Below are 27,503 nucleotides of genomic sequence, written 5' to 3'. Positions count from 1 at the left end.
AGGGGGACCGAGGGCCGGTGCTCCGTAGTGCGCATGCGTGCAAAAGTATCGAGGCCGAGGAAGTGAGCCAGTGCGCAGGCGCAGTTAGCTTCCATGCCAAAGAAAAAGTGTTGGCGCCCCCTAATGGCTGAGTGCCAGCATCACATGACAAAATGTGTTTATTTTTATTATAAAATATAAATAATTATGCATATAAATTATTGTCGTTATTATATAATTATTTTTAAATGATATTATTGCAGATATTTCAGGAAGAGCCAGAAGTGAATGAAAAGTGGCAGAATGGGGTTGGACTGGATGGCCCTCTGGTTCTATGATTCTAAGTCCAGTTGTTTTTATTTAAAAGCCAGCTTTGGCTTCAGAGGAGCCAGTCTCCTTGGTCTGAAGCAAAGGCCTATAGGTCACATACCTTGTTACAGGAATTCCCAGGAAGGAAGGAAGGTGGTACTAATAAGCTGGGAGGACAGCTAGAAAATGCAATGGAGTCCAGCCTAGTGAGGATGAAGGCCAAACGCCAGCTGACTGTCTGCAAGGGCTCAAACTGTGGCCAAAGACCATGTCAGCCTAACCCCACGGAAGGAAACCTGCAAATAAGAGTTGGGGGATTTTAACTTTTGAGGAGGAGGAATTATAAACAGGAGCGGGGGTAACATATTCATTTCAGGCATTTGTGATCAGTTGTCCAGCCGATAAAGTCACAAAGGTGGGGAAATGCTGCTGGGAAAAGGGATTCAAAACTCACTGTGCCTTCTTGCCCAGGAGAGCCCTTTCTTACAAGACTAATGAACAAACTGGATCTTGCTGTTTCACTTGTTTTGTCCTGATCAATTTCATTTGGTACTTTGGTGCCTAGAAATCTATATTTCACACACCTCCCAGAACAGAACCGCAGAGCAGTCTGTTTGCACCAGGAGCAAAAAAAGAACAGCTCTGTTGATCGGATTCTGACATTTATAAGCTTGCAGGAGATGTTAAAGACGACTAAAAAATCCACTTGTCTCTTACTGAGATTCATTTGGTGCAGATTCTATGTGTCTGCTTGGTGCTAGCTTTTAACAAACAGCAATTGAGCATTCAGTTTACTTTTCCTTAGTCAGCCCCTGTTGCTCAAACATAACAGTAAATGATTCAATGACCCATAGATCTTAGCAGTTTCCCAGCAGCTGCAATTGTATCTGCGGCATTCAAAGCTGGACAAGGTCCGTTCCCACTCTTCCTATTCCCAAACCCATATGGGTGAATTCCTGGACAGAGGAGTCTCACAAAACTACAAATCCCAGAACTCAACAGCACTGAGCCACTGGCAATTAAAGTGGTGTCAAGATGGATTATTTCAGGGAGGACAGGGAGAGGCTTCTGCCTGCGCTGAGGTTCTTATTTGTATTTACTTATTGGATTTGTATCCCACTTTTCCCCCCATAATGGGATCCAAGGCAGTTAGACATTCCTCTAGACTAGAGCAGCTGAATGATAACAGAAGCAAAATGTAGGCCTGTGACTCTGAACATCAGCACCTTTTCTTCTCCTGGATGGTATTTTAGCATCCTTTGCCTGATGAAGAAGCCACTGAGGCTTCAGAACCTTGCATGAGGTATTTTGTGCATTTAGTTGGCCTCAAAAAAGGTATGGCTGTTTTGTGGATTTTACTTTATTTGCTGTATGGCAGCATGACTGCTCCTGAATATATTTTTTTCTCAGAGGAGCTTCTTTGTCAGAGGCTTTCTTAACTGGGTTGTGTCTGTAACATCTTTGAAAACAGATGATCTGTTTATTTTGCTGCACCTTTAAACCTTGGCCTTGAATATTCATTCCAGAAATCATAGAATCCTAGAGTTGAAAGAGAACAGAGGGGCCATCCATTCTGCCATGCAGGAAATCACAATCAAAGCATCCCCGACAGATGGCCATCCAGCCTCTGTTTAAAGACCTCCAAGGAAGGAGACTCTATCACCCTCCGAGGAAGGAGTGCATTCCACTGTCGAACAGCCCTTACTGTCAGGAAGTTCCTCCTAATGTTGAGGTGGAATCTCTTTTCCTGCAGCTTGGATCCATTGTTCCGGGTCCTGTTCTCTGGAGCAGCAGAAAACAAGCTTGTTCCCTCCTCAATATGACATCCCTTCAAATATTTAAACAGGGCTATCATATCGCCTCTTAACCTTCTTTTCTCCAGGCTAAACATCCCCAGCTCCCTGAGTCGTTCCTCATAGGGCATGGTTTCCAGACCCTTCACCATTTTTGTCGCCCTCCTTTGGACACATGGCTCCAGTTTCTCAATGGCCTTTTTGAATTGTGGCGCCCAGAACTGGACACAATATTCCAGGTGGGGCCTGACCAGAGCAGAATACAGTGGGACTATTACTTCTCTTGATCTAGACACTATACTTTTATTGATGCAGCCTAGAATTGCATTGGCCTTTTTAGCTGCCGCATCACACTGTTCACTCATGTTCAACTTGTGGTCTACTTGGACTCCTAGATCCCTTTCACACGTAGTTTCATTCAGCCAGGTGTCACCCATCCTATATCTGTGCATTTTATTTTTCTGCCCTAAGTGCAATACCTTACATTTCTCCGTGTTGAAATTCATTTTGTTAGCTTTGGCCCAGCTTTCTAGTCTATTCAGGTCATTTTGAATCTTGATCCTGTCCTCTGGAGTATTAGCTATTCCCCCTAATTTGGTATCATCTGCAAATTTGATAAGTATGCTTCCAATTCTGTCATCCAGGTCATTGATAAAGATGTTGAATAGCACTGGGCCCAGGACAGAGCCCCACTGGACACCCCACTGGTCACTTCTCTCCAGGATGAAAAGGAGCCATTGCTGAGCACCCTTTCCTGGGATTTGTAGTTTGGTGAGGCACCAGAGTGCTCTGGCAGAGTATGCCTACAAATCCCAGGATTCCACTGGACGGAGCCATGGCAATTAAAGCTGTGTCCAACTGCAGTGTGGCAGCAGCTTTGTTGTGTATGCACACACTACAGAATTGAAACAGTTTAGCACCACTTTAATTGCCAGAATGCTGGGATTTGTAGTAGTGTAGCTTGACTACAAATCCCAAGGTACCACAGGATGGGGGCATTATAATTACTGCTATGCTTTCTGGGACTTGTGGTTTTTCCTCTCAGGGCCTATAGCTTTTCCTCACCCCGTTCACGCCTTCGGGACTACGTTACCCAGGAACCCCTGCGCGGCGCGAAGGCACCTGGGAGGAGAGGTGAAAAGAAAGGCCGAACCGGCCTTTCGAGAGGAAGAAGGCAGGGGGCGGGTTTTAGCGTCACGCCCCGCCCCGCCCCTTCCCTCTTCCGACCAATGGCGTGGCTCGACGGAGAGGCCGGAGGGCAGCGATTGGCCAGTTCGGAACTGAGGGAGAGATTTGAAATTGTTTAACGGCGGCGGCCGCCGCGAAGCCAAGCGAGGAGGCTGCTCCTGAGGTAAGTTCTGGGGAAGGGGCTTCTAGGGAGGCCGGTTCCTGGGGTCCCTTCGCGATCATCCGCGAGAAACGGGCCCAGTGTGGAAAAGTTGCATTTTTTGCGTCACAACTCCATGATCCTCGCCTTCCGCGGATAAAGATATCATTATCATTATTACTACTATTGTTATTATTACGATTATTAGTGGCTTTTATGCCCCGCCTTTCAGCCCTAAAGGCTCTCAGGGCGGCTTACAATTATTATTTTTCATTAGGCAATTATTATTGTTTTAATTTTTAATTAATAATTATTTTGTTATTGTTATTATTAACTTTATTTGGGGAGTTGAAACCAATAATAATAATGATAGTAATAATAGTAATATTTGGGGAGCTGAAGCTCAAAGGGTAACTTTCTGAAGCCTTGGAAACCGGACCAGACAAAGACTACCAGAAAAATCCAAGCCCACGCTGAGTTTCTTTTTAAGCCCACAAAGTGGCTGGAAAGGTCCACTTCTGGTTCTCAAAAAGTAGTATTTTTGATGTTTAACAGAAGAGGATGCATTGAATCATAGAGTTGGAAGAGAGCATTGGGGCCCTTCTTCTGCCATGCAGGAACTCCCAATCAAAGCATCAGCAACAGATGGCCATCCAGCCTCTGCTTAAAGGCCTCCAAGGAAGGAGACTCTATCACCCTCCGAGGAAGGAGTGTGTTCCTCTGTTGAACAGCCCTTACTCTCAGGAAGTCCCTCCTAAGGTTGAACTGGAATCTCTTTTCCTGCAGTTTGCATCCATTGCTCCATTGTGTCCTGTTCTCTGGAGCAGCAGAAAACAAGCTTGCTCCCTCCTCAATATGACATCCCTTCAAATATTTAAACAGGGCTATCATATCACCTCTTAATCTTCTTTTCTCCAGGCTAAACATCCCCAGCTCCCTGAGTCCTTCCTCATAGGGCTTCATGGTTTCCAGACCCTTCACCATTTTAGTTGCCCTCCTTTGGACACAGGGCTCCAGTTTCTCCACATCCTTTTTAAATTGTGGTGCCCAGAACTGGACACAGTATTATTCCAGTTGGGGCCTGACCAGAGCAGAATAGAGTGGCACTATTACTCCCCTTGATCTAGACACTATACTTCTATTGATGCAGCCTAAAATTGCATTGGCCTGTCATCCAAGTCATTGATATAAATGTTGAATAACACTGGGCCCAGGACAGAGCCCTGTTTTAAAGGTAAATGTTGCACCTGGAATCTTCCAGATGCCACAGTTCCCTTTTTTCTTTGGTTTGAAAATGGTGAGTTTGGCTTTCTGGGGGGCATGGATTTTCACAAAAAACAGTCCCTGTGGGGCCAGGCCAACCACATCTAAAAGGGCCAGATTATGGGGACATTCGTAAAGAAGGAACAAAAATCATTAATATGTTCATTCAGGATGGGGAAGCTGCATTTGTAACACTGGTCGTGTTTCTTCATTGTGCGAAGTAATAGCTTGGCATACTTGATCTGCAAGTAAAATTCTCTTTGCGAATGCTACCTTTAACTTTTGGCTGCTGTTAAGCTGTGACACAATGGAGAAGAAAATACCTGCGCGCATATAATACTTGTATTTTGTGTTCCAAGGAGCTGGAAGTGGTTGTCATACAGCCGAGTCAGTTTTACCTTTGCTGCCACAAAGTGGGGCAGAGAGAGCGGGACAAGAGTCAGACTGATAAGTTCATGGATGGATTCACTGAAAACTATCCCTCCAGAGTTTCCTTCTTCAGAAATACCAGAAATTCTGAAGCCAAGGGAGAAATGAAGGCTTTCTGGAAAATCATCAGTTATGAAAAGGCAAAATGCCAAAAGGCTTTAAAAAAATTGTTTGATTCATGATTTTAGAAATGGCAGGCAAACCCAGAAGACAAGGGTTGCTATGTGTCATGCTGTTCAGCATTTGCTCTTTATGCCACATCATCTTTTCCCACTGTTCAGAGAGGAGCACTGGTGCTGGGTGCAGCCAAAACAGTGAGGAGGAGGAGGAGGAGGTGTTGGTCAACAATGCTAGGGAATCCTGGGAACTGGAATTGATTGGGGCCCCAGAGCTCTCTGACAGAGAAGGCTCAATGTCTCACAAAACTACACTTCTCAGGATTCCCTAGCACTGAGCCAGGCCAGTCAAAGTGGTCCCAAACCGGATTATTTCTGCAGTGTGATTTGGACCTTTAAAGCTCATTGTGGCACGGATACATCAAGTTGACAGGAGGGAAATTGAAGTTAAAAACAACCAATGGCAGCCAGGTCACAGACTCTCTGAATCCTTGCACGACTCTTAAGTTTTACAGGATGGTTACCTGCCATTTCCCCCCTCACTAAAAAAGCCAGAGGAAGAAAGCTTTACATAAGAAAATGATGGGTAGGTGCTGCTTTGCAAAAAGTGACTCCTTTCCCACCCCCTTCTTTTCTTCTGAAGTGTCCCAATTCTGGCATTCTGAGCAGCAGTCATGGGGCGTCTTAGGCCACTTTCTTAGGCCACTTTCCTACACTGCTGTATGCCAAGTTTGACTTGTCACCCCAAATCCTCTGCTATCCCTTTAACGCCTATTTTTAGCTTGTCCCATCTTGATGTCTCCTGCAGCGTGTGGGGTCTGGATTACAAGGCATGCAATGTCAGGGGCATTTATTTTTGGGCTGCTGGGAAGGGAGACACGGATTTGGGGAGGAGAGTGTGGGCTAAGGAGCTTGGGAAATACTGGCATGGGTTTTCTCTCTCATTTGACTACCCCTGTTCCGCAAATGGATTGCTTGCAGCATCCAGCATGATGGCTAAGCAGAAATTTGCTGGGGATTATATTGCAAGATAAAGCGAGACTTGGAAGGCTGGCAAATTAGGACTTGCATCTTGGCCTTCTTGACTTTGGCCTTCCCAGATGGTTTTTTTTGTAAGCTCTATCAGCAGAAGCTTTGAGGGAGGTGGAAAATGACCACGAATAGCATCTAAAAGAGGCAGTTATATCAGCCCTGACACTGTCATGCCAGCAGTGTATCATACATTTCTCTAGGAATGGGGAAGGTAACTACTGTCGCCCCTCCTTTTTTGTGGAGTTTTGCTTATATTCAAGCCCCATTGGCTCTAATATAGGTGTGCAACTGTGCGCCTCAGGCATGCACCCGATTGTTTCCCCCTCCATTTGTCCCTTGTGCATAAGCAAGGGACGCGAGGGAGGACTGTATTAGTCCAAGGGCTAAGAATACAGCGGACCCTTGTTATACGCTGGGGTTTGATTCCAAGATCCCCCGTGGATCACAAAATCCATGGATGCTCAAGTCCCATTAAATACAATGACAGAGCAAAATGGTGTCCCTTATAAAAAATGGAAAATCAAGGTTTGATATTTGAAATTTATACTTTTTTTGAACATTTTCAAACCGTGGATGCTGGAATCCGTGTATAAAAAATCCGTGTACAAGAAGGGCCAACTGTACTTATTGAGAGGGGGTTCTTTGTAATACTGTACAGGAAAATTAGAAATGCTAAGCAACTAATCATTCGTAGAGGAAATGGACTTATTGGCATGTAGCACTTAATCAGAAATCCTGAGCTAATGAACCAGAGTATGCACCGGAGGGCAGGAGCCAGCATGGTATATAGTACAGTGGTGCCTCGGGTTACGAAAATAATTCGTTCCGCGGCCCCTTTCGTAACCCGAAAAGCCTTCGTAAGCCGAATTGCCATAGGCGCTAATGGGGAAAAGCCGCGATTCCGTGCGAAAAAGCCGAAAAAAGCACCAAAAGTTTTTTCGTAACCCGAAAAAACATTCGTAACCCGAAACAATGATTCCCTATGGGATTTTTTCGTATCCCGAAAATTTCGTAACCTGGGTATTTCGTAACCCGAGGTACCACTGTAGTTTAAGGGCTGGACTGGGTGGTGGGGAGACCGGGGTTCGAATCCCCACTCAGCCATGGAAACCTGCTAAGTAACCTTGACCAAGGCACACAGCCTCTTAGTCTCAGAGGAAGGCACAGACAAACCCACTCTGAACAAATCCTAAGGGTTGCCTTAGGGTCGCTATAAGTCAGAAATGACTTGAAGGCACACAACAGCAACACACAGGTGGCACTGAAATTAGTTTAATAACCCCAGATATTTCACGTAACCGTAACATCTGTAACAAAAGACATCCAAAGAGGTGGTTCCAAAAAAGTCTGGCTTCTGGACAGGCACTTAGTCTCAGGAGCCTATGGTCAAACCTTAGCTTCTGTTGCCACTTGAAGCACATTGTTGGTATGGGTAGAAAGAGGCAGAAATGCTACAGCTAAGAAGCAAAGTGGCAAGAAATATTCTGTGCTGCTGCCCCTGTCTGTCCTGGATTATTATTACACCAGCACTTTTGGGATTGTTGACTCCAGATGTGGACAGTGTAAACTGCATTGATGGGCTGTTTGGTTTGAATACTCTTACTTGGGAAGGTTGGAAACTTTCCTGTTTCTACATTGGGAAACTGAGCTTGTATTCTGTTTCTGTGCCAAAATAGCTAACTTTCCTTGTTGTTTACCACAGGGTTACTGGCTTCTATTTTCAGCTTATTTTTACCAGTGGATGCCAGATGGGAGAAGGAGAGAGAGCGATAATGATGGTGCTTACAGTTTCATCTTGAATACTGTGCGTGTCTGAAATGACCTGGATGAAAATTGCCGCGTAGCCATGCCATGAATATTTCTGATTTACGTACTAATCTTTATACTAGTTTATGTGTTCTTAGTGTACTATTTTAAATCAGCATTAGCTTTTGACTTAAATCTTTCTCCCCTCTGTTCTTTTCAGTTGACTTCAGACTTCCAGGATAGCTTACACCTCTTGAAGTGAAAAACATTTTTATACAAACACACACACTTACACTTACAAATAGTCTTGCTGCTACCTAGCATATAAATTGCCTGCTCGGTTTTAGGGGAAGCTAGAACTCAGTTTTAGGTCAATTCTCCCACTGTTATTTCCATCCAAATCACCACTGGCCATGTTGGGTAAGGGACACTGGGAGTTCTAGTCCAAACAAGTATCTTTTTTCAGATCTTGGACTGAGAGCCCAGCAAATGTGGTGGTCAGGAGATTGTCTTTTCAGAGGATGCAGTCACTCTAAAATACAAAGTGCAGTTTACCTTTGATTTTTACAGCGGTTGTTTTTTGGTATGCAAAACATCCTGAATTCCTGCACATTTGTGAATCGAAGGAAAGGGGCCGTTGAGCTCCAAAAGTTAGTAATTTATTTGAGGCAAGAGCAGTTGGGCAAGTGATTTATGCAGCAGCTGTGCCAACAAGTTCTATTTGTAGCATCAGTTGTCTGTCACTTCAGGTATGTTGTTGCACAATAGTCCATTGGAGAAGTACAGGCTTGGAAGGAAAGCAAAGAGCCATACTGGGGTGGAGAGCTGAGAAGGACCCAGTATAGTTTCTTCTTCACTACAGTTGTACAGCCCTGTTTCTTCACAGAAGTCGTGTCTTGTATGTTGACCAAGCAGAGGTTGTCCAGGTGCAGTGAAAGATGGGTTGCCCTTGATGCTAACAGTGACCAAGTGTCCCTGGTGGGGTACCTAGCTGTGAAGGAGACATTTTACACCCTTCTTGATTCTTTCTTCAGGAGACATTATCTGAAAAGAGACAGAAGGTAATGGCAGCACTGCTCAGTGATGAAACAGTTGAACAAAGCCATAGAATAAAGTGTGACATAGCCATGTTGAATTTCAGTGTGGCTTGTTAGCTGCCCACTCCACATACACACAGTGTCATGGTGATGTGGTAGCTGAGAAAGAGAAGGAGAATCTTGATTGCAAGAGTTGTTCAACAGGGGCATACACTGCATCCCAAGCGTGATGACTCCTCTTGCTTTGGAAGTCTAATCAGACGTTGGATGGCCATCTCTGAGGAGTGCTTTAGCTGTGGAGTCCTGCATGGCAGGGGGTTAGATTGGATAGCCTTTGGGGTCATTTACTGCTCTATGGCTGCTCTATGACTCTGTGTTCTCTTGTTGCTCAGGCTTTTGGGTAACCATATGGCTGCTAACCTGTGACCTGTAAGGTTCTCCCCCAGGCAGCTGTGCAAAGAAGACCCATTTATTTGTTTGTTTGTTGCATGTATACCCCACTCTTAAGCCACAAATGCTCTCAGCGCAGCTTACAGATAGTTAATTAGCCCTGGTGGCGCAGTGGTTAAATGCCTGTACTGCAGCCATTCACTCAAAACCACAAGGTTGCGAGTTCAAGACCAGCAAAAGGGCCCAAGCTCGACTCAGGCTTGCATCCTTCCGAGGAGGGAGCTAAAATGAGTACCCAGACTGTTGGGGGGCAAATTAGCTTACTTGCTAATTAGCTGACTTGCTAATCACTGCTATGATCTTTGGAATAGCGGTATATAAATAAAACAAATTATTATTATTATTATTATCATTTCCCTGCCATCAGGCTTACAGTCTAAATAGACATAACACAAAAGGAGATGGGAATGGCAGTGGGGAAGGGGGAAAGTCCAGCAAATCTTCTCTCCTTCTGAGGCCTGGACCGTGGCAGATGGACTGGAGGAAGGGCTCTTCTTCTTAATTTAGGCTAGGCCCGATGGAGCTGGGCCTGCCTTTTACACCCTCTGAGGCCGGATGACAGCAGGTGGCATGGAGGGAGGGCCTTCTTCTTTAGGCTAGGGCAGATGGACCCATTGCTCGGTAGCAGAGACTGTCCTGTACATGCACAATATTTCAGGTTCAGGCTCCAGTATGTCCAGGCAGGGCTGGGAAAAACCCATGCTGCAACCCTGGAGAACTGGTACATGGCATGCCAAATATTCAGTCCTCCAGCTATTGTTGGACTGCAGCTCCCAGCATCCTTTACCACTGGCAAGGTCCCCACTATTGCTGTAAGTAATGCTGAACTAATTGGACCAGTGGTCTGATTTTATATACCATCCTGTGAAGCATTTTCAGAAATGGAAAGTCTGGTTTAACCTTTAATATGCATCAACAGACTTGAGGCACGTGAGCAGCTGGGTTACAAGATTCAACAGAGTTACAAGCCATTGTTCTCTTGGTTTAATTCAGCATGGAGGTAGTTCTATGCCCCTCATACAACCTTTTTTGTGGCTGCAGATCTTTTAGAAATGAGTGCAGCCTTCTCTCAGTGTAGCTGAATGTCTTGAGATGAGAACTCAACAGCCAAGTGCTCTGAAGTTTGAGGAGGATTCACACGGAAACCTGGTTCCATCTGGGCTTCTGCTGAACAGGTCAAAAGCAGCTCTTGGGACTGGAGATGGGAATCATGCACTCCTTTAGAAGTCATTGAAGTGCAACTATCAACATCTGTCAACAGTGGGTGTGCTGGCTTGGGCTGCTAGGAGATGCAGATCGACTGCATCTGGAAAGATGTTCGAATCCCACCCTGGTCCTAAATTAACTTGCTGTTTATTGGTTGTAGAGAGACATGAAATTATAGATACAGTAGACAGATGCAAGCCAGCATGGTGAAATAGCTTGAATATTGGACTAGAACTCCAGGAAGCCAGGGTTTGAAGTCCTGCTCAGTCTTGAAAACACACTGGGTGACCATGGGCACGTTAACCTCTTTATGCCTCAGAAGAAGACAATCCCCTCTGAAGAAATCTTGCCAAGATAACCCTAGGAGAGAGTTACCATAAGTCAACTTTAAAGGCACACAACCAGACCCAATGCTCTTGATTCTCCACAGCAACTGGAGGGCAACCAGAAAGTCTACTTACCATGGCTGGTCAAGCTGGAGCATGCCCTCTGACCTCTCCTTCCTTGAGAGGCTGTCAATCTGGCTGAATGAGACTACATGTGAAAGGGTTCTAGGAGTCCAAGTAGACAACAAATGTGAGTCAATAGTGTGATGCGACAGCCAAAAAGGCCAATGCAATTTTAGGCTGCATCAATAAAAGTATGGTGTCTAGATCAAGAGAAGTAATAGTGCCACTGTATTCTGCTTTGGTCAGGGCCCACCTGGAATATCGTGTCCATTTCTGGGCACCACAATTCATAAAGGACATTGAGAAACTGGAGCATGTCCAAAGGAGGGCGACTAAAATGGTGAAGGTTCTGGAAGCCATGCCCTATGAGGAACGACTTAAGGAGCTAGGGATGTTTAGCCTGGAGAAGAGAAGGTTAAGAGGTGATATGATAGCCCTGTTTAAATATTTGAAGGGATGTCATATTGAGGAGGGAGCAAGCTTGTTTTCTGCTGCTCCAGGGAACAGGACCCGGAGCAATGGATGCAAACTGCAGGAAAAGAGATTCCACCTCAACATTAGGAGGAACTTCCTGAGATTAAGGGCTGTTCGACAGTGGAACACACTCGTTCCTCTGTGGGTGATAGAGTCTCCTTCCTTGTTGGAGGTCTTTAAGCAGAGGCTGGATGGCCATCTGTCGGGGATGCTTTGATTGAGAGTTCCTGCATGGCAGGGGGGTTGGACTGGATGGCCCTTGGGGTATCTTCCGACTCTAGGATTCTATGATCTTCTGTCCCTGGTCAACATGTTTGGGAGGGAACTAGTCAGTGGTGATAAAATTAACTAATCATTGGTAAGCTGAATTTGCCATAGCGGGAGAAGTGACAGGGGAGGTATGACTTGGCTAAAGGCCTGTAGTTAGTAAATATTGCTTCCAGAGTTTAATGAAATTGCCTTGGGGGGATTTCTGGGACTTGTAGTCCGAAATTCTGGCTGAGGAGTATGTGTTTGAAAAATTACCTTTTCCAATCCAAATGGAAAATACTTGCTTTTTGAGGTGTTGGTCTTTTGTGTGTGTGGGTAGGAGTACCCTCTTGCAATATTCAAAATGTGGACCTTTTGTTTGTTGCCAGCTTTACTACTACTACTGTTATGGATCTTATAGAGTGAGAAAGATGAGATATGAAAAAGAAAGAACAAATAGTAATCAGCCCTAGGAAGTTGCTTACTGTCCCCTTTGCAGATTGGGGGGGGGGGGGATGGATGATGGGGCATTTTGATTTCTCCAAAGGCTAATTTCAAAGCAGTTATGAGGACTGAACTAGAATTGCAGAGTTGAAAGAGACCTCAAGGGCCATGCAGTCCAACCTTATTCTGCCATGCAGGAACTCACAATCAAAGCATTTCTCCCGGTTGAACCCTGTGGCAACCCACTGGTCACCTCTCCAGGATAAAGAGGAGCCATAGCTGAGCACCCTTTGAGTTTGGCTGGTCAGCCAATTACAAATCCACCTAACGGTTGCATTGCCTACATTTTACTAACGTGTTCACAAGAATATTATGGGGGACTTTGTCAAAGGTCTTACTGAAATCAAGATATGTTATGTCTGCGACATTCCCTTTTTCTATGAAGCTGGTAATTTTATCAAATTAAAAAAAATTAGTTTGGCAAGGTTTGTTTTTGAGAAACCCATGTTGACTTTTTGCAATTATGGCATGCCTTTGTAACTTGAACACAGCCTGCCTCAACCTGATCCACAACATAGCACTGGGCCGGTATCTCTCTGGCATAGTCCAGCTGACCTGAGTTGATGTCTGAGGTATCATCCCTGAATACAGACTATACCTGAGATAATGGGGAGATAGGACAGGTGTACCCTCTGGCCCCTTACTTACCTGCCCTCCAGTGATCCCTACACAGGTCACTTAACTTTTCCTGCTGTTCTGGAAATGGCCTAGTAATGGAACCCTTCCTTGGGGTGGGGGGATTCCCTACAAGGCCCCCCAGGGGTTGGGTTGTTCAGCTGCCTCTCCATTTCAGAGTGGCTGGGCCCCTCAGAGAGCTAGTTGTGGAGCCATCCATTTCTGAAATGTGATGCCTGTCCCTGGCTTGGCAGTTTGACTTGTTGGGCTGAGTGGGCAAAAGGAACGTCAATGACGCACTTGATTTCCCCCCCCAGTTAGTAGTGTTGACAGAAACTTGATCCTAATCAAGAAGGCTAAGGAGGGATCTCATTCCAGGCAGGGCTTGAAACTGTATTACTGTGGTTGGGGGCTGTTGCCTTTTCCTACCTTTTAGGCATCTTGATCTCTTGTCCCAACTTCTTTACAGTCTTGGAAGCCGCCATCATCTCCTCCTCTTCCTCCCCCTTCTCATGGCACGACCCTTCTGCTTCTCTCCAGCCAGTCTGTGGCTTAGATCCCTCTCCCCTGCTGGTATGTGGCAGCACTCCATACCTTGGCAAGAGGTAGCTGAGGGTTATAAATTAGGGTGGCACCTGCTAATGGTGCTGTAATTTATCTCTGGGCAACCTTCCAGTGTGTGAGTGAAGGCAGCTTTGTAAAAGCACCCAAGCTGGCAGTCATCTTGCTCCAGATCTCAGCTAACTGAGAAGGCCACGCACTCTCCATCTGGCTTCAGAGAAGCCTTCTTGCTTTGACCTAGCTCAAAACAGCCATTTGGGGGGGGGGGGGGGTCAACTCTGGCAGGAATTGCTAATATTGTGCATTGTTGTTGAATTACTTGAATTTGCAATTATTTGAATTTGAGATGAATTACTTTCTTATCAGCAAGTGTTGATGCACATGCATTAAACTTATATGGTAACAGGATCTACTTCATTAAGAGAGACTTCAGGGTCTTGGTCCTAGGTAACCTTGCCCCTTGCCTTGATCTTAATGTGCAGAAATCGACCCAGTTGTAGAAAACATCTTCTGCAAAACTTGAAGTAGCCCATTCAGCCAGCCTATGAATGAAGCAAGGTCACTGGTTGCTGCAGTGCTGGTGATAGGAATTCAGGACCTCTTGTGAGCCAGCTGTGGAACCTGAAAAATAGCTGAGATACCTTGGTGAGAAAATCCTGCTCTCTTGTGGACAGCTTACTGACACCTGTAACCTTCCTTGTTCCAATGTGAACTAAGCAGGCTGTTGCAATTAATGAAGCCCTTAAAGGTGTTATAGTTGTGAGGATGGATGTTAGGGCTGCAAGCTTTTCTCTGCATGTGACCATCTTTTTACATGGTAGCCAAGTCAAATGTGGGCTTCTAATTGAGATCTACAGTAGAGGATACAGTGTTCAGGATTGGTATTCCTCATTGGGGGTAGAAACAGAGAGGTCCAGTAAAAAAAGATAGTCAGAGCAAGACCAGGAGAAACTTTAAAAGGCTGTGTTGTTGTTGTTGTTGTTGTTATTCTGCCCTTTCCCCAAGACTGGACTCAGAGTGGCTGTACTATTTCTACAGAAGCTGTATAAAGTGATTTCAAGATGTGACTTGTAGAATGGGTTGTAGTAGTTTTCCCTTTTTTGCTTCTGTTGCCTCCAAGTTCAGTCTTACTTGATGTAGGAAATTTGAGGACTGGTGGTTCTTTTTCTGGCCTCTTTCCTTCCAAAGTTTTAGTTTACAAAGTACTATGTGATAATCATGGATTTGGGCCTGGGATGATAAGAAAATGGTCCTGTCTCAACCATGTTGGCTTTGACTCTCATTCCACTCTGTTAAAAGACAAGGCTGACCTTCCCACAACTCAGGTTTGTGGGAAGGAAATAAGCTTCTGGGTTTTTGTAGTTACTTGCCATGCTACTAATGCTGTATACCATTTACTTCCCAGGTGTCTGCTCCAAGACTGCTGGAAAAGGATCTGTTCCAGTAGAGGAGGAGGTGGAGTTATTAAAAAATGTCTGAGGATACATATTCTTATGATGTTCCTAATCCTGTAAGCTTTAAAGACATAAACGATGATGAGACCCTTGGTATTGATGCTTGGTTTGGTGAGTACTGCAGTGATCTCTTCTTCGCCAAATTAAGATGGGGAACTAATTTTATGTGACATCCCATGTTAAGCTGAGGCATTGCAAAGACTGGGGGGTGTGTAGTGGTAAACCCTGGAGGGCACAGTGTTGTTTTCAAAAGTGATGTTACAAAGCACTAGAAAATCTGCCTCTGCCCTTCCCACCCCCATATGCACGAAAGAAGCAGAGGGTAGTTTTTGATTGTCTCTATCCATGCCAAACCTTGGGAGGCTTAACTTTTGGGACTACAGCTCCTAGAATTTCCCAGCCATTGAGGCCAAAAATAACGTTTCCAGAATTGGCACCTGTCATGATTGGGGGATGCAGGTATCTGGCAGAAGCACTTGTAGAAGCTGGTTGTTGCATGTGATGGACTGAATCTGGCGACAGATGGAAGAGGAGAGGCAGCTTTTGTTTGGTTGAAGGCCTTCCATTCTTCTTTAGGGTATGCGGAGCCCCTTTGCTCACATCTTTTGCTCTTGTGAGTGGATGCGGGTGGGACAAAAACAGCCAACAGAATCACTGAGAGTCTCCAGCTTGCTTTTAGGGTGGCAGAGTTAAAAGCTTTGGAGGACAGATGACTTCTAATCCTGTAATTCAGTTGAAATGCTCTGAATTAGTATTGGCACAATTGACTGTTTTCTAGATGAAGACCAAGTCTGGGAGGCCCTGTCTGGGATGTGATGGCATGCTTCCATGTTTTGAGGGGGTAATGAGTTGTTTCTATCCATTCTTATATTTGGTTTTTGAATTGAGGACTGGTTGCATGTCATCCAGGCAGATTTGGATAGTTCTGAAAATAATCTTTGATGATTGCAGGAACACATGCAAGCTGTCTAGACCCTCAGCATTGTGGAACATAAACAAATGGCTATCAAAACTGTCATTACTTTGATCACCAAAACTCTGATCTTTGTGAATGAAAGGACAAGGGGAAGATTACAATTTATTTATTTATTTATTTAGGTATTTATATCCCGCCCTTCAGCCCTAATGGCTCTCAGAGCGGCTTACAATAATATTTTTAATCAGACAGTTCCCTGCCCTCAGGCTTACAATCTAAAAGACACGACACAAAAGGAGAAGGGAATGGTGAAGGGAAAGGGGATGAGGTCCAGTGGTTCTTCTCTCCCTCTGAGGCCTGGACCAAGGCAGATGGACTGGAGGGAGGGCTCTTCCTTCTTCCTTCTTCCAGGCAAGTACTAAGCTCCAGCTGCTTCCAAATCTCTCGCTCTCTAGGAACACCTAAGTCCTCCAGTGCAACTCTGTGGTCAACTTTAACTAAAAGTTGCACTGAAAGACTTAGAGATTCCTAGAGAGAATATTCCACTAGACATTTGTAGCTCCTCCAGCACAGTTGTGTGGTCAGTGTCTGTCGGACGTTGACCATAGAGTTGCACTGGAGGAACTAGAGATTCCTAGAGAGGTGTCCCTCGGGTAAAAACATGATGTTTTTGTTATTTGCGGTTATTCCATGTTCACGGGGGTCTTATGCCCCTAACCCTAGCGAATATGGAGGGACAAGTGTGTGTGTGTGTAGTGTTTGTGCCTTCAAGTCGTTTCCAACTGATAGCAAACCTATTCATGGGTTTTGTTGGCAAGATTTTCCAGAGCAGGTTTGCCATTGCTTTCCCCTGAGGCTGAGAGAGTGGCTTGTCCAAGGCTACCCAGTGGGTTTCGTGGCCGAGTTGGGAATTGAACCCTGGCCTCCATATATATGTGTGGCCTTTCTCCTGAATGGGCTCCAAGGTGGTTCCCCACCTGAACTAAAAACTTATAATAAATATGTTTAAAAAACCATTTAAATAAACTACTGCTTTTCAAAGTGGTAGTCCGTTGGCCAGTGCCAGTCCCTGACTGAGCCAGTGATTCCTGGCAAGTTTCCAGGAAAGAAAGAAATATTTCTAATCAGTGGGCACAAATATGGCACTGGTCCCTAGCACATTTTAAAAAATGCCAGTGCCCAATATCACATGGCTTAAGAAGCACTGAAATAAACTACCATATTACCAATTTTTCCCATACACAAGTTTTCTCTCTTCTTTCCCCCTGAGCTCCTAGCTCTCCAAGAGAAAGAAGTTCAGCTCAATACAAGGCTCAGCTTCTGGCAGTGGATTCTGGAGGCCTGGGAGCCTCTTGCACTTTCCAACTCCTTAATCTCCCCATGGGTGAAAAAGGACTAAAGCACTCAAAAGATTTCTGGCTATCTCCTTAGCATCCATCAAGTGTTTGTATTGGTGAGGAGACCAACATGACTGACTGACTGGCTCTTTGTGGCATTGATGACTTCCCTGCTAACATGCTTAACTTACAAGGTTGTTGGTTCTTGCAGATCTTAGAAGGCCAACACTGTGCACCCCAAGAGAGGACATGACACGGGCATTCATGCAGAGAGCGTCAGCATCAAGGGCCAAGCTCCCACATGCTATCATCTCACCGATGCTGAAATCCAGTAAGTTGTTACTGTCCAGAGCAGCAGTTACGTGGTACAGCATGAGCAGCAGTCAGAGTTCTTCATCTGATGGTGGCCTGTGAACATGTTGAGTTGTGTCTTGATTCTCTTAACTGGTGGCAGAGCTCACAATCCAAGAGATCTCCAGCACCACCTTGCGGGGTCAGATTTCTTCTAGGCAAAATTCATAGCAAGTCTAGTTCAGCCCAGAGTTCATTTGTGTGGTAGGGATGCAGCTAAATTTCTCTCACTACTGCTCTGTGCACATAAATTGAACTATATGAGAGAGTCTTCCTGGATGTAGTCTGAAGGCCCATAATGTCAGTCATAAAGCCACACCATAGGGAGCCCTGGTGGCACAGTGGTTAAATGCCTGTACTGCAGCCATTCACTCGAAACCACAAGGTTGCGAGTTCAAGACCAGCAAAAGGGCCCAAGCTTGACTCAGGCTTGCATCCTTCCGAGGAGGGAGCTAAAATGAGTACCCAGACTGTTGGGGGCAAATTAGCTTACTTGCTAATTAGCTTACTGTTCACTGCTATGATCTTTATTAAATTAATTATTATTATGAGATTTCCTCCTCAACCCCCCCCCCAGACGACTGTAGGAAATTTAATCCTTCTGCTGTGTCTTATGACAGGTGGGTAGCCACTGATAGTTAGGAGACTGCACAGGCCTGAGGAGGCATTGGAAGGCTGTTTCCCCACCAACACAGGAAAAAAATCAGAAAATTATTTAACTCACAAATTACTCCAAACTCGCTCAAGAGCGTGAAAGAATTTTGCCAAGTTTTAGGCCCCCTTGAGCCATTTTAGGCCCAGGAGAGGCCTTTTTTACATAAATAAATGACCCGGTAGTCACCCCATAAAGTTATGCCTTAAAAGTAGCATGAGGAGAAAAAAAGTTGATGAAAATGCCCACCATTCTGCCTGGAGAGTGTTGGGGGACATTTTGGGGCAAACAAATTTTCACAGACACCCAGGGGTGGGGGCACCACAAATTTCACCCTGTGTGGCCACACTTTGCCTACCCTGGTCTATTCTATTAGGATCCTTTGTTTTAATGCACATCTTTTACCCTTGCTTTGAAACTCATTTTTTAGCCATTTGTTGCCAATTTTATCCCTTCTGAGAAATCCCTTTTGAATTCACTTGGTTTTGATATCATCTAGAAACCTGGCAACCTCCTAACTTGTCACTGACTCCATCTATTTTCTGAATTAGTTAAATAGCACAAATCAAAATGGGAGATACTAAACACTAAAGGCTTATTTTTCTCCTTTTTGTCCTGATTTATTCTGTCTATATTCTAGTCATCTCCCAAGATTGGAATGTGAGTCAGCTCAGAATTAAGTAAAACAAAATGAATGCAATCATTGACCTATTTAAACACCAGTAAAAGCAAACACAGGCTCCACTCAGTTAAAAAGCTTCTTCTGCATCAAGAATTTTAAAAGGTGGGAAAAAGAATGGTCCAAGTGGATTGTAGAGTTTGTGCAAAAACGCCTTGCTATGTAGATTATGTATGACGGATGCTGTGGTTTTCCTGCGCAGACCTTTGGTGCTTTGAGACCCTGCAGAAGCAAAGGTGGGAGTTTTTAAAAGTTAAAAACATAGTTAATGCACTCTTTATCTTTAGGTGATAAATGCACTGAAAATAAGGACGTAGAACTGTCAAATAGAGGGACACCCGGTGTGGTTGGTGCTATGACAGAGCAGCAGGGCACATCAAATGAAGTAACGACAGCAGTTTCTGCAAGGCCTCCTGGAAGGTAAGAATGTTTTTCTCAGATCCAGGTGACCCTCTCTCCCTTCTAAGGTGTCATTGACACAGCTTGCAGCCTCAGAGCTAGACTCCATTGTTGCCTGACATGGTGGTCTTTCCACAGGAATTCCATGTTTTCTCATGGAGTGGCCTGCTCAGCCTATGAACCTGGCTCTTTTGCCTCTGCTTCTCACTTGTCTGCCTTGGACCTGCGGTTCTGCTGAGCTAGAAAGCAATTAGAATCATAGAGTTTGAAAAGATCACAAGGGCCATCCAGTCCAACCCCCTGGTTGGCTCTCTATATGCACAGATTGTTTATCCACGGATTCAAGCATCCACGGCTTGAAAATATTTAAAAAACATAGAAATTCCAAAAAAGGGACACCATTTTGCTATGCCATTGTATACAATGGGACTTGAGCATTCAAGGATTTTGATATCCATGCGGGGCCTTGGGACCAAACCTCAGTGAATATCATGGGCCCACTGTATAAGGGTCATAAAGAAAATGGAAATTGTAATCCTACATTGTACAGCACTGCCTGTGCAGACATGTGCAAAAGTTTCCTTTTTTCAGGCTACCTAATATAGTAACTTGACAGTCAATGGCCCTTTTAGGAAAAAACCCTAAGCCACAATTGCTGAGACTCGGCAAAGTGCAACAGTGAGCAAGTGGGAGCAACTGGACAGTACACACTCTTGTGCCAGAATTCTTAACAGTTCTGGCTTGACATTTTGTGTAAATAAAGCTACTGAATAAATACTGTGAGACGCTGGGTTTGTAGTCCTTTTAAGTGGTAAGAATTTCCAGGAAGGGTGTAATATCTGAAACCAAATTGCCCATAAGAAACTGGTTAACTGTTTCAGTCCAAATGAACAAAGGTTTTTATTTCTTTGCATCTTTTCAGGATGCAGTTCATTATTGAATGGTTGAGGACGTCAACCAGGGTTTTTCCATTACCTCATCAAAACACATGTGGGTTGTGGGGGTAGGTCTGGATTCCCATGAATGAGAAGAGGAAATTATCCCATGAGATATGTCTTCTTCAAAAGAGATTTTTTAAAAAAACAATTCTAAGCAGCTGCTCTATAAAACAGAATCTGTGATTAGCATGGAAATATCTGGGCAGGCCTCTTTGATGTAGCATTTGACAGACAAAGGGATAAAAATCAAGTACTGCAGATTCAGGAGAAAATGCAGCTAATAAGGCTATTCCCCAAAAGGCACTTTTTTGGTTCCTTTCCATCTGCAGTTGGCTCTTTTCTCTCTCATCAGAACATGAGATCAAGTCAAAGATCCATCTAGTCCTGCATTCTATTTCCACATTAAAATACAAGCACAACAGTGGCCTTTGTTCTCCATAATCTGGAATAAAGAGGCAGACTGCTTCTGATTCTGGATGTAATTATAATCCTGTATAATCTCTCCGATATGCTCAGGTCCTCTGGGGGACATTTACTTCTACCGGCCAGGACTAGACTGACAGCTGTCACCTTGAGGAACTTGGTGTCAGCCACCCCTAAACTGGAATTTCTGGCTGGGAGAGATTTGACAGTTGAACATGCTGTCTGAATTTAAAACAGTGTTAAAGACCTATCTCTTCTGGCAGGCCTACCCAGTCTATTTTAACGTATGCATTTTAAATGGGTATACAGTATTTTAAATTTGTGTTGGGTGTTTTTACTGTATCCCATATTTATATGTCTTAATTTATGCATTTAAACTATGTTGTTCCCCACCTTGAGCCTGGGGGGCAGGTGGGAGATTAAGAATTGTTTTATTTATTTGACAGCCATTGTGTTTGTTAGCAGGTGCTAACCTTCTCCTCCATGCTCTTGCTATGTGCTTGAACACACAGTGGTTTTTCCCCCCTTCAAAACAATAGGCATTATCGCATGCAAGATGTCATTGCCCAGGAAATAATACCTTATGTGTTATAATGGTTTGAATGTTGGACTACAACTTTGGAGACCAGGGCTCGATTCCCACCTTGACCATGAAATCTACTGGGTAACCTTGGGCAAGTCACACTCTCCCAGCCTCTGGGAAAGACAAAGACAAATCTCCTCTGAACAAATCTTGCCAAGAAAAGCCAATGATAAGGTCGACCTGAAGATACACAACAAGAACAAACAATTGACTGCCTGTGTCTGTCATTTTTCCTATTGGCCAGATGTGCCTCCATATATTTGCAAGCACTGAAACAAGTTACAGATACACCTCACTCAGCAAAGTAGATGTGTTTCTGGGCATTACTCTAACATAATACAGTGGTACCCCGGGTTACGAAATTAATTCGTTCCGCCGTGGCATTCGTAACCCGAAAGATTTCGCAACCCGAAAAAGCCATAGCCGCTAGCGCTAGAAAGCCGCGATTTCGTGCGAAAAAGCGCCGAAAAGCACCAAATTTTTTTTCGTAACCCGAAAAAACCTTCGTATCCCGGAACAGTTTTTTCCTATCTAATTTTTTTGTATCCCGGAAATTTCGTAACGCGGTCATTTCGTATCCCGGGGTACCACTGTATTTGGTACTGGAGGCAAAAATAACATAGAACAGAAATACGTTCCTACACCCCATCAAAGAAAGAGAAGTTCAACTTGTTTCAGCAAGTTTTTTATCCAAAATTAACTATATGCATATGTGAAATGAAACAACCAGATAAGGCTAGCATAAGGAGAGTATGATCAGCCTTCCAGAGATAAGCTGAAAGCTTCTGCTATCATGCATCTAGGGGTGACGTTTTCTTTTATCAGCCTTATGATTTCCACTTTGGTGGCTAAATTTCTAGATCTGTATGTGAGGGGAAATGTATATATGCATGCATGATTGGGGAGGTTATGTGCTCTCCCCCCCCCCTTCATAGAATCATAGAGTTGGAAGAGACCACAAGGGCCATCCAGTCCAACCCCCTGTCATGCAGGAAATCCAAATCAAAGCATCCCCAACAGATGGCCATCTAGCCTCTGCTTAAAGACCTCCAAGGAAGGAGACTCCACTACACTCCGCGGGAGTTTGTTCCACTGTCGAACAGCCCTTACTGTCAGGAAGTTCTTCCTAATGTTGAGGTGGAATCTCTTTTCCTGTAGCTTGCATCCATTGCTCCGGGTCCTGTTCTCTGGAGCAGCAGAAAACAAGCTTGCTCCCTCCTCAATGTGACATCCTTTCAAATATTTAAACAGGGCTATCATATCACCTCTTAACCTTCTCTTCTCCAGGCTAAACATCCCCAGCTCCCTGAGTCGTTCCTCATAGGGCAAGGTTTCCAGACCTTTCACCATTTTAGTCGCCCTCCTCTGGACACGCTCCAGTTTCTCAATGTCCTTTTTGAATTGTGGTGCCCAGAACTGGACACAATATTCCAGGTGGGGCCTGACCAGAGCAGAATACAGTGGCACTATTACTTCTCTTGATCTAGACACTATATTTTTATTGATGCAGCCTAGAATTGCATTGGCCTTTTTAGCTGCCGCATCACACTGTTGACTCATGTTCAACTTATGGTCTACTTGGACTCCTAGATCTCTTTCACATGTACTTTCATTCAGCAATGTGTCCCCCATAATCCTATATCTGTGCATTTCATTTTTCTGCCCTAAGTGCAGTACCTTACATTTCTCTGTGTTGAATTTCATTTTGTTAGCTTTGGCACAGCTTTCTAGTCTATTCAGATCATTTTGAATGTTGGTCCTGTCCTCTGGAGTATTAACTATTCCTCCTAATTTGGTGTCATCTGCAAATTTGATAAGTGTGCTCCCAATTCTGTCATCCAGGTCATTGATAAAGATGTTGAATAGCCCTGGGCCCAGGACAGAGCCCTGTGGGACCCCACTGGTCACTTCCCTCCAGGAGGAAAAAGAGCCATTGTTGAGCACCCTTTGGGTTCGGCCGGTCAACCAATTACAGATCCATTTAACAGTTACTTTGTCTAGCCCACATTTTACAAGCTTGTTTGCAAGAATATCATGGGAAACCTTGTCAAAGGCCTTACTGAAATCAAGATATACTATATCCACAGCATTCCCTTCATCTACCAAGCTGGTAATGTTATCAAAGAAAGAGATCAGATTTGTCTGGCATGACTTGTTTCTCTTTCTTTCAGTGCAGGTCTGCTCAGGGATTCTAGCAGCCTGGTCTGTTGTAGGAAGGCAGAAATAGTTACAGTAGGAATGGCTAGAGGACAATCCCATTGTGTTCTCCTCCAGCCCTGCTTCACTATCCTCTCAATGCCAGTGCTGCCAAAAAAATGTTCAGCTAGGCAGAAGCTGGGCAAATGTAAAAAAATGGTTTGTAAAAAGTCTGCTTTGTTCAGATGTCACTTGAAATACATTGTCCAATTCTGGGCACCACAATTCACGAAGGATGTTGACAAGCTGGATTGTGTCCAGAAGAGGGCGACCAAAATGGTGAAGGGTCTGGAAACCATCAAGCCCTCTGAGGAGCGGCTTAGGGAGCTGGGTATGTTTAGCCAGGAGAAGAGACAGTTAATAGGAGGTGTGACAGCCCTGTTTAAATATTTTAAAGGGCTTCCTATTAAAGATGAAGCAAGCTTGTTTTCTACTGCTCCAGAGACTAGGATACAGAGCTCCAGGAAAATATGTTCCACCTAAACATTAGGAAGAACTTCCTAATGGTAAGAGTTGTTCAACAGTGGAACACATTTCCTTGGAGCGTAGTGGAGTCTACTTTGGAAGATTTTTTTAACAGAGGCTGGATGACCATCTGTTGTGGGTGGTTGGAAGTTGTCTTCCTACATGGCAGAATGGGGTTGGACTTTATGGCCATTGGGGTCTCTTCCAACTCTATGATTCTGTGAAAATGAGCTTGTTTGTCAGAGGCTTCGTTAACTGAGGTATGCCTGGAAGTATTTGAAGCTAAGCTCTCTCCCTTCTACACTTGCTGCCTTCAGAGTAGTGATGGCCAAAGCATTGCAACTGGCCCCCTTCTTTAGAGCACACTTGACCTTTCCTTCTCTCCCTCAGGGTGGCAAGGAGGCTTTCTGCTCGACGGAAGAGTGCCCAGCGCAGACTCATGGCCAAAAGCCAAGCAGAGAAATGTGCTGCTGCCATGGCCAGCAAACAAGAACCTCCCCCTTCAAAGAAACAAAAATTGTAAGTCTGAAATATTCCTGGTGTGGGAGACATAAAAGATGGACTGGTGATATTTTAATGTGATTGTGCTATTCATACCCCCACTCTCCCTGCTGTTGCACAGGCCGTGTTCAAGTACAAAGCTTGGTGCAGTAGAAGTGTGCATTTTGGGCCCTACTCTTCCAAGGACTTGCCCTTAACAGCCCCTTTGAAACTAGGAGAGTTTTGGAAAGACAGACCTTGGTGTTAAGATTCAGCAAGAGGTATCATTCTGCCCAAGCACAGAATGTGGCTATGCGCATAGAATGCAACTTCTGGCAAAGATCTTGAGCCCCTCCACCCTTTTAAAAGAAATTAAGCAACTTAAGAAACTTTCTAATCCTCTAGGATGTCAAGATATGACTGCAGGTGTGTGGGAAGACATCTAAATTACTGAAAATACAATAGATCTCTCAGACTTGATGATTGAAGCAGAAATTCAGTGCTTCACAGCCACTTCCAATAACTAGCAAGGAAACTGTAAATTAACAGGCTGATTTTTGTAAACTGAGTAGAATGCAGGATGATTCATTCCAATTTTCTCTTTCCCTCTTGCGAATCTCAGCACCTCATTGCTTAGGGGACTCAAAAGAGGACTGATCTGCAAATTTTTGAAATGCAAGTCATTGCCTGCAAAGATTAGCCACATTACCTACTATGTAAAGGAGGTGCTGGAAATAGGCTCCTTTGGTGTGGAAAGCTGGTGCTGCCTGTGTTAGGAAACAGATTGGAGGCATTTTGCAAGTGTAGAAAAACTGGAGCACAATCAGTGAGGAGAGAGTACTCCTTGTACCACGCTGTTGATCTCAAAGGTTCAGGGAAATGTCCCTGGAGGACTTTGCCTCAGATCTGCTGCAGCAGACATATACCTTTCCCATTCCCTGTTGTGAAGATGGGGAGGAATGCTCTTGGGATGAGGGGCTGCCCTTGCTAAGTCTATGAGGAGATGAGAAGTTTTTAGCAGTCCTATGCTGTTCCCTCTCCAGCTGTATCAGAATTCCCAAGAAATCTAAGCCATGTGCACCTGCCTGTGCATTCAGGTAAAGCTAATATTTTGGGTTGCCTTTCAGCACTGGTGTTTGGGGATTGTCTGCACGGTGGTGGCAGCCAGGAAACCTCTTACACTTGAAAAGGATGCAGTGGGTAGTCTGTGGTTAGCAGGTCTGATCCTTATTTTCTTCCTCTTAACTCTTCCAGATCTGCTCAACAGGACAAACTGAGCGAAATAGCCTTGAACAGATATGTTACACCCACAAAGGCCAAAGTACCTGTCACACCTGCAACATTAAAGTAGGTTGTAGGATTTGATCTGGTTTCTGTTAACTGGCTATGATGCTATTAGTCCATATCCACCCATTGGAAAGCTCTCTTCTTTACCACTCAGCATCTTCTTCCACTTTCTCCAACTTTGGCCCCTATAGATGCATTGGAGTACAACTGCCATAGTCCTCCAGCCAACATTATGGGAGTTGTAGTTCAGCACATGTGGAGGGATCCAGGTTGGGGAAAGTTGTTGGGTTGATGAGTAATTGTAAGTATGTGACTTCTGGCTGTCAGGCAGCCAATTTTTTCCCCCATGAGAACCAATCATTCCAAAAATGAAGAGAGAGAAAGTCTGAACAAAACCACAACCATTCTTTGAAACCATTTTGTTTGCTCCAAACTGGAGGGGGGTATTTTTCACCATCCATGCAGCCTTGAAGGGTTCCAAGGGCAGAAAACTGGTTCTCAGACACACTGTGGTTACCTGCACCATGTTTAGAAACTTGAATACCTGCACTTGTTTGTGGATGAGGGTGTCACTTTGTCCGAGGTGGTCTTAGTGATGCTGTGACTGCTGAAGCTGAAAATCCAAAAGCCTGCACAAAACAATGCCATTGCAGAACTTACTGAAATAAATGGTGATTGCACAAGAGTACACTCAGGTTCTTTTACTATTCTAGTAGTTTTCTGAGTGGTCTACATGGTTGAGTATCTAACACAAAACCTATAAGTTCAAATTTTAGTTCATGTGTGTCCTAATTGGCAGAATACTGACTATTCTATATTAGGCCACTTGGTACTTAATGGATCAGATTTAGCAGAGATCTGGTCCCTAAAACTTTGAAATGTGCTTGCCTCAGAGTAAATGTGGGGTCTATTCTGTACTGAGAAATGGGGCATCTTTCATTTTTGGTTTTATGTCTGCATTTCATATCTTCCTCCTCCTTTCTCCATCATCTCCAAGCTCATAAATTGGGGTGGGATGCATGTGGTCTTCCAGATGTTAGACTATAACTCCCTAGCCAATGTAGCCCTTGTTGGGAATGGTGGGAGTTGTAGCAGTTCATCAAACATGCTCTAGGCCGAATGAGGGGGGGGCTACTTCATTTCTGCCTGGGGGGGGGCTACTTCATTTCTGCCTAGGTGTAGGAGATGCTGTGTCTGTGCCACTCTTTTCACTGAAAGCATTGGCAGGCTTTATTTTGTTTTTAGGAGGAAGAATCCATCTGTCAAGGGAAAGTCCACAGAGGATCTGGAAGTGGAGAAGATGCAACAACTGCAGCAAGAGGTGGCTGAGTTGCGCAGGAAGAATGAGGAGTCTCTTAGAGCTGCCATTGCTGGACCGGGTGAGCGTGAAGTAACTTGACATGAGAACCAGGAGAAGGAGGGGAGAGTAGCTTATGAAAGGTGTTGCTGGCAACACTACACTCATAATTTTATTTAAGTTCCATCTCTGACACACAGGTGCCAATGCTATCTCTGTTTGCTATATGCTCTGTCCATGTGTATTTCCCAGAGCAGCTCACCAATAATAATAACAACAACAACAATAGAGTAAAATTGGAAACTAATATAGCTTCGAAAGCAGTAAAGATCTGGAAACAGATCTTTCCAGAATAGCATAATGTGACCATTGTTGAAAAAAGAAAAGTAGGATCATAAGAAGGCTTTCAGTCCCAGAAAGTCTCTGGAAACCCCTGACAAGACTTCATAAGCCAAATGTCACCACTGAGAAGGCCATCTCCCCAGTTTCCCTCTCTGAAATCTTAGT

The 27,503-nt window shown here is 44.4% G+C and overlaps 1 protein-coding gene and 1 long non-coding RNA gene across 3 annotated transcripts in view; one reads left to right on the top strand and one right to left on the bottom strand.

Annotated features, from left to right (window-relative positions):
• The first annotated feature begins 3,243 nt into the window (after positions 1-3,243).
• Positions 3,244-27,503, top strand: part of TPX2 (TPX2 microtubule nucleation factor) — a 37,487-nt gene continuing 13,227 nt past the window's right edge. The window contains exons 1-7 of one of the 2 annotated variants that reach the window (XM_042465880.1): positions 3,245-3,432; positions 14,945-15,104; positions 17,458-17,577; positions 19,216-19,348; positions 24,323-24,451; positions 25,667-25,759; positions 26,945-27,078. In XM_042465880.1, coding sequence (XP_042321814.1) covers positions 15,011-15,104; positions 17,458-17,577; positions 19,216-19,348; positions 24,323-24,451; positions 25,667-25,759; positions 26,945-27,078 — 703 coding nt within the window. In that variant the 5' untranslated portion in view covers positions 3,245-3,432; positions 14,945-15,010. Of the gene's footprint in view, positions 3,433-14,944; positions 15,105-17,457; positions 17,578-19,215; positions 19,349-24,322; positions 24,452-25,666; positions 25,760-26,944; positions 27,079-27,503 lie in introns of both variants that reach the window. The other variant, XM_042465881.1, reaches the window with a different exon arrangement.
• LOC121929896 lies at positions 10,988-13,542 on the bottom strand. Its single transcript, XR_006103768.1, has 3 exons — positions 13,408-13,542; positions 11,149-11,238; positions 10,988-11,047 (listed from the first exon to the last, which is right to left on the bottom strand). It is a non-coding gene; the product is annotated as an uncharacterized LOC121929896 (long non-coding RNA).

The sequence above is a fragment of the Sceloporus undulatus genome, chromosome 4, assembly GCF_019175285.1.
Source record: "Sceloporus undulatus isolate JIND9_A2432 ecotype Alabama chromosome 4, SceUnd_v1.1, whole genome shotgun sequence".
Lineage (NCBI taxonomy): Eukaryota > Metazoa > Chordata > Lepidosauria > Squamata > Phrynosomatidae > Sceloporus > Sceloporus undulatus.
The sequence above is the reverse complement of the archived record's forward strand: the minus strand, read 5'-3'. Positions and strand labels throughout refer to the sequence as shown.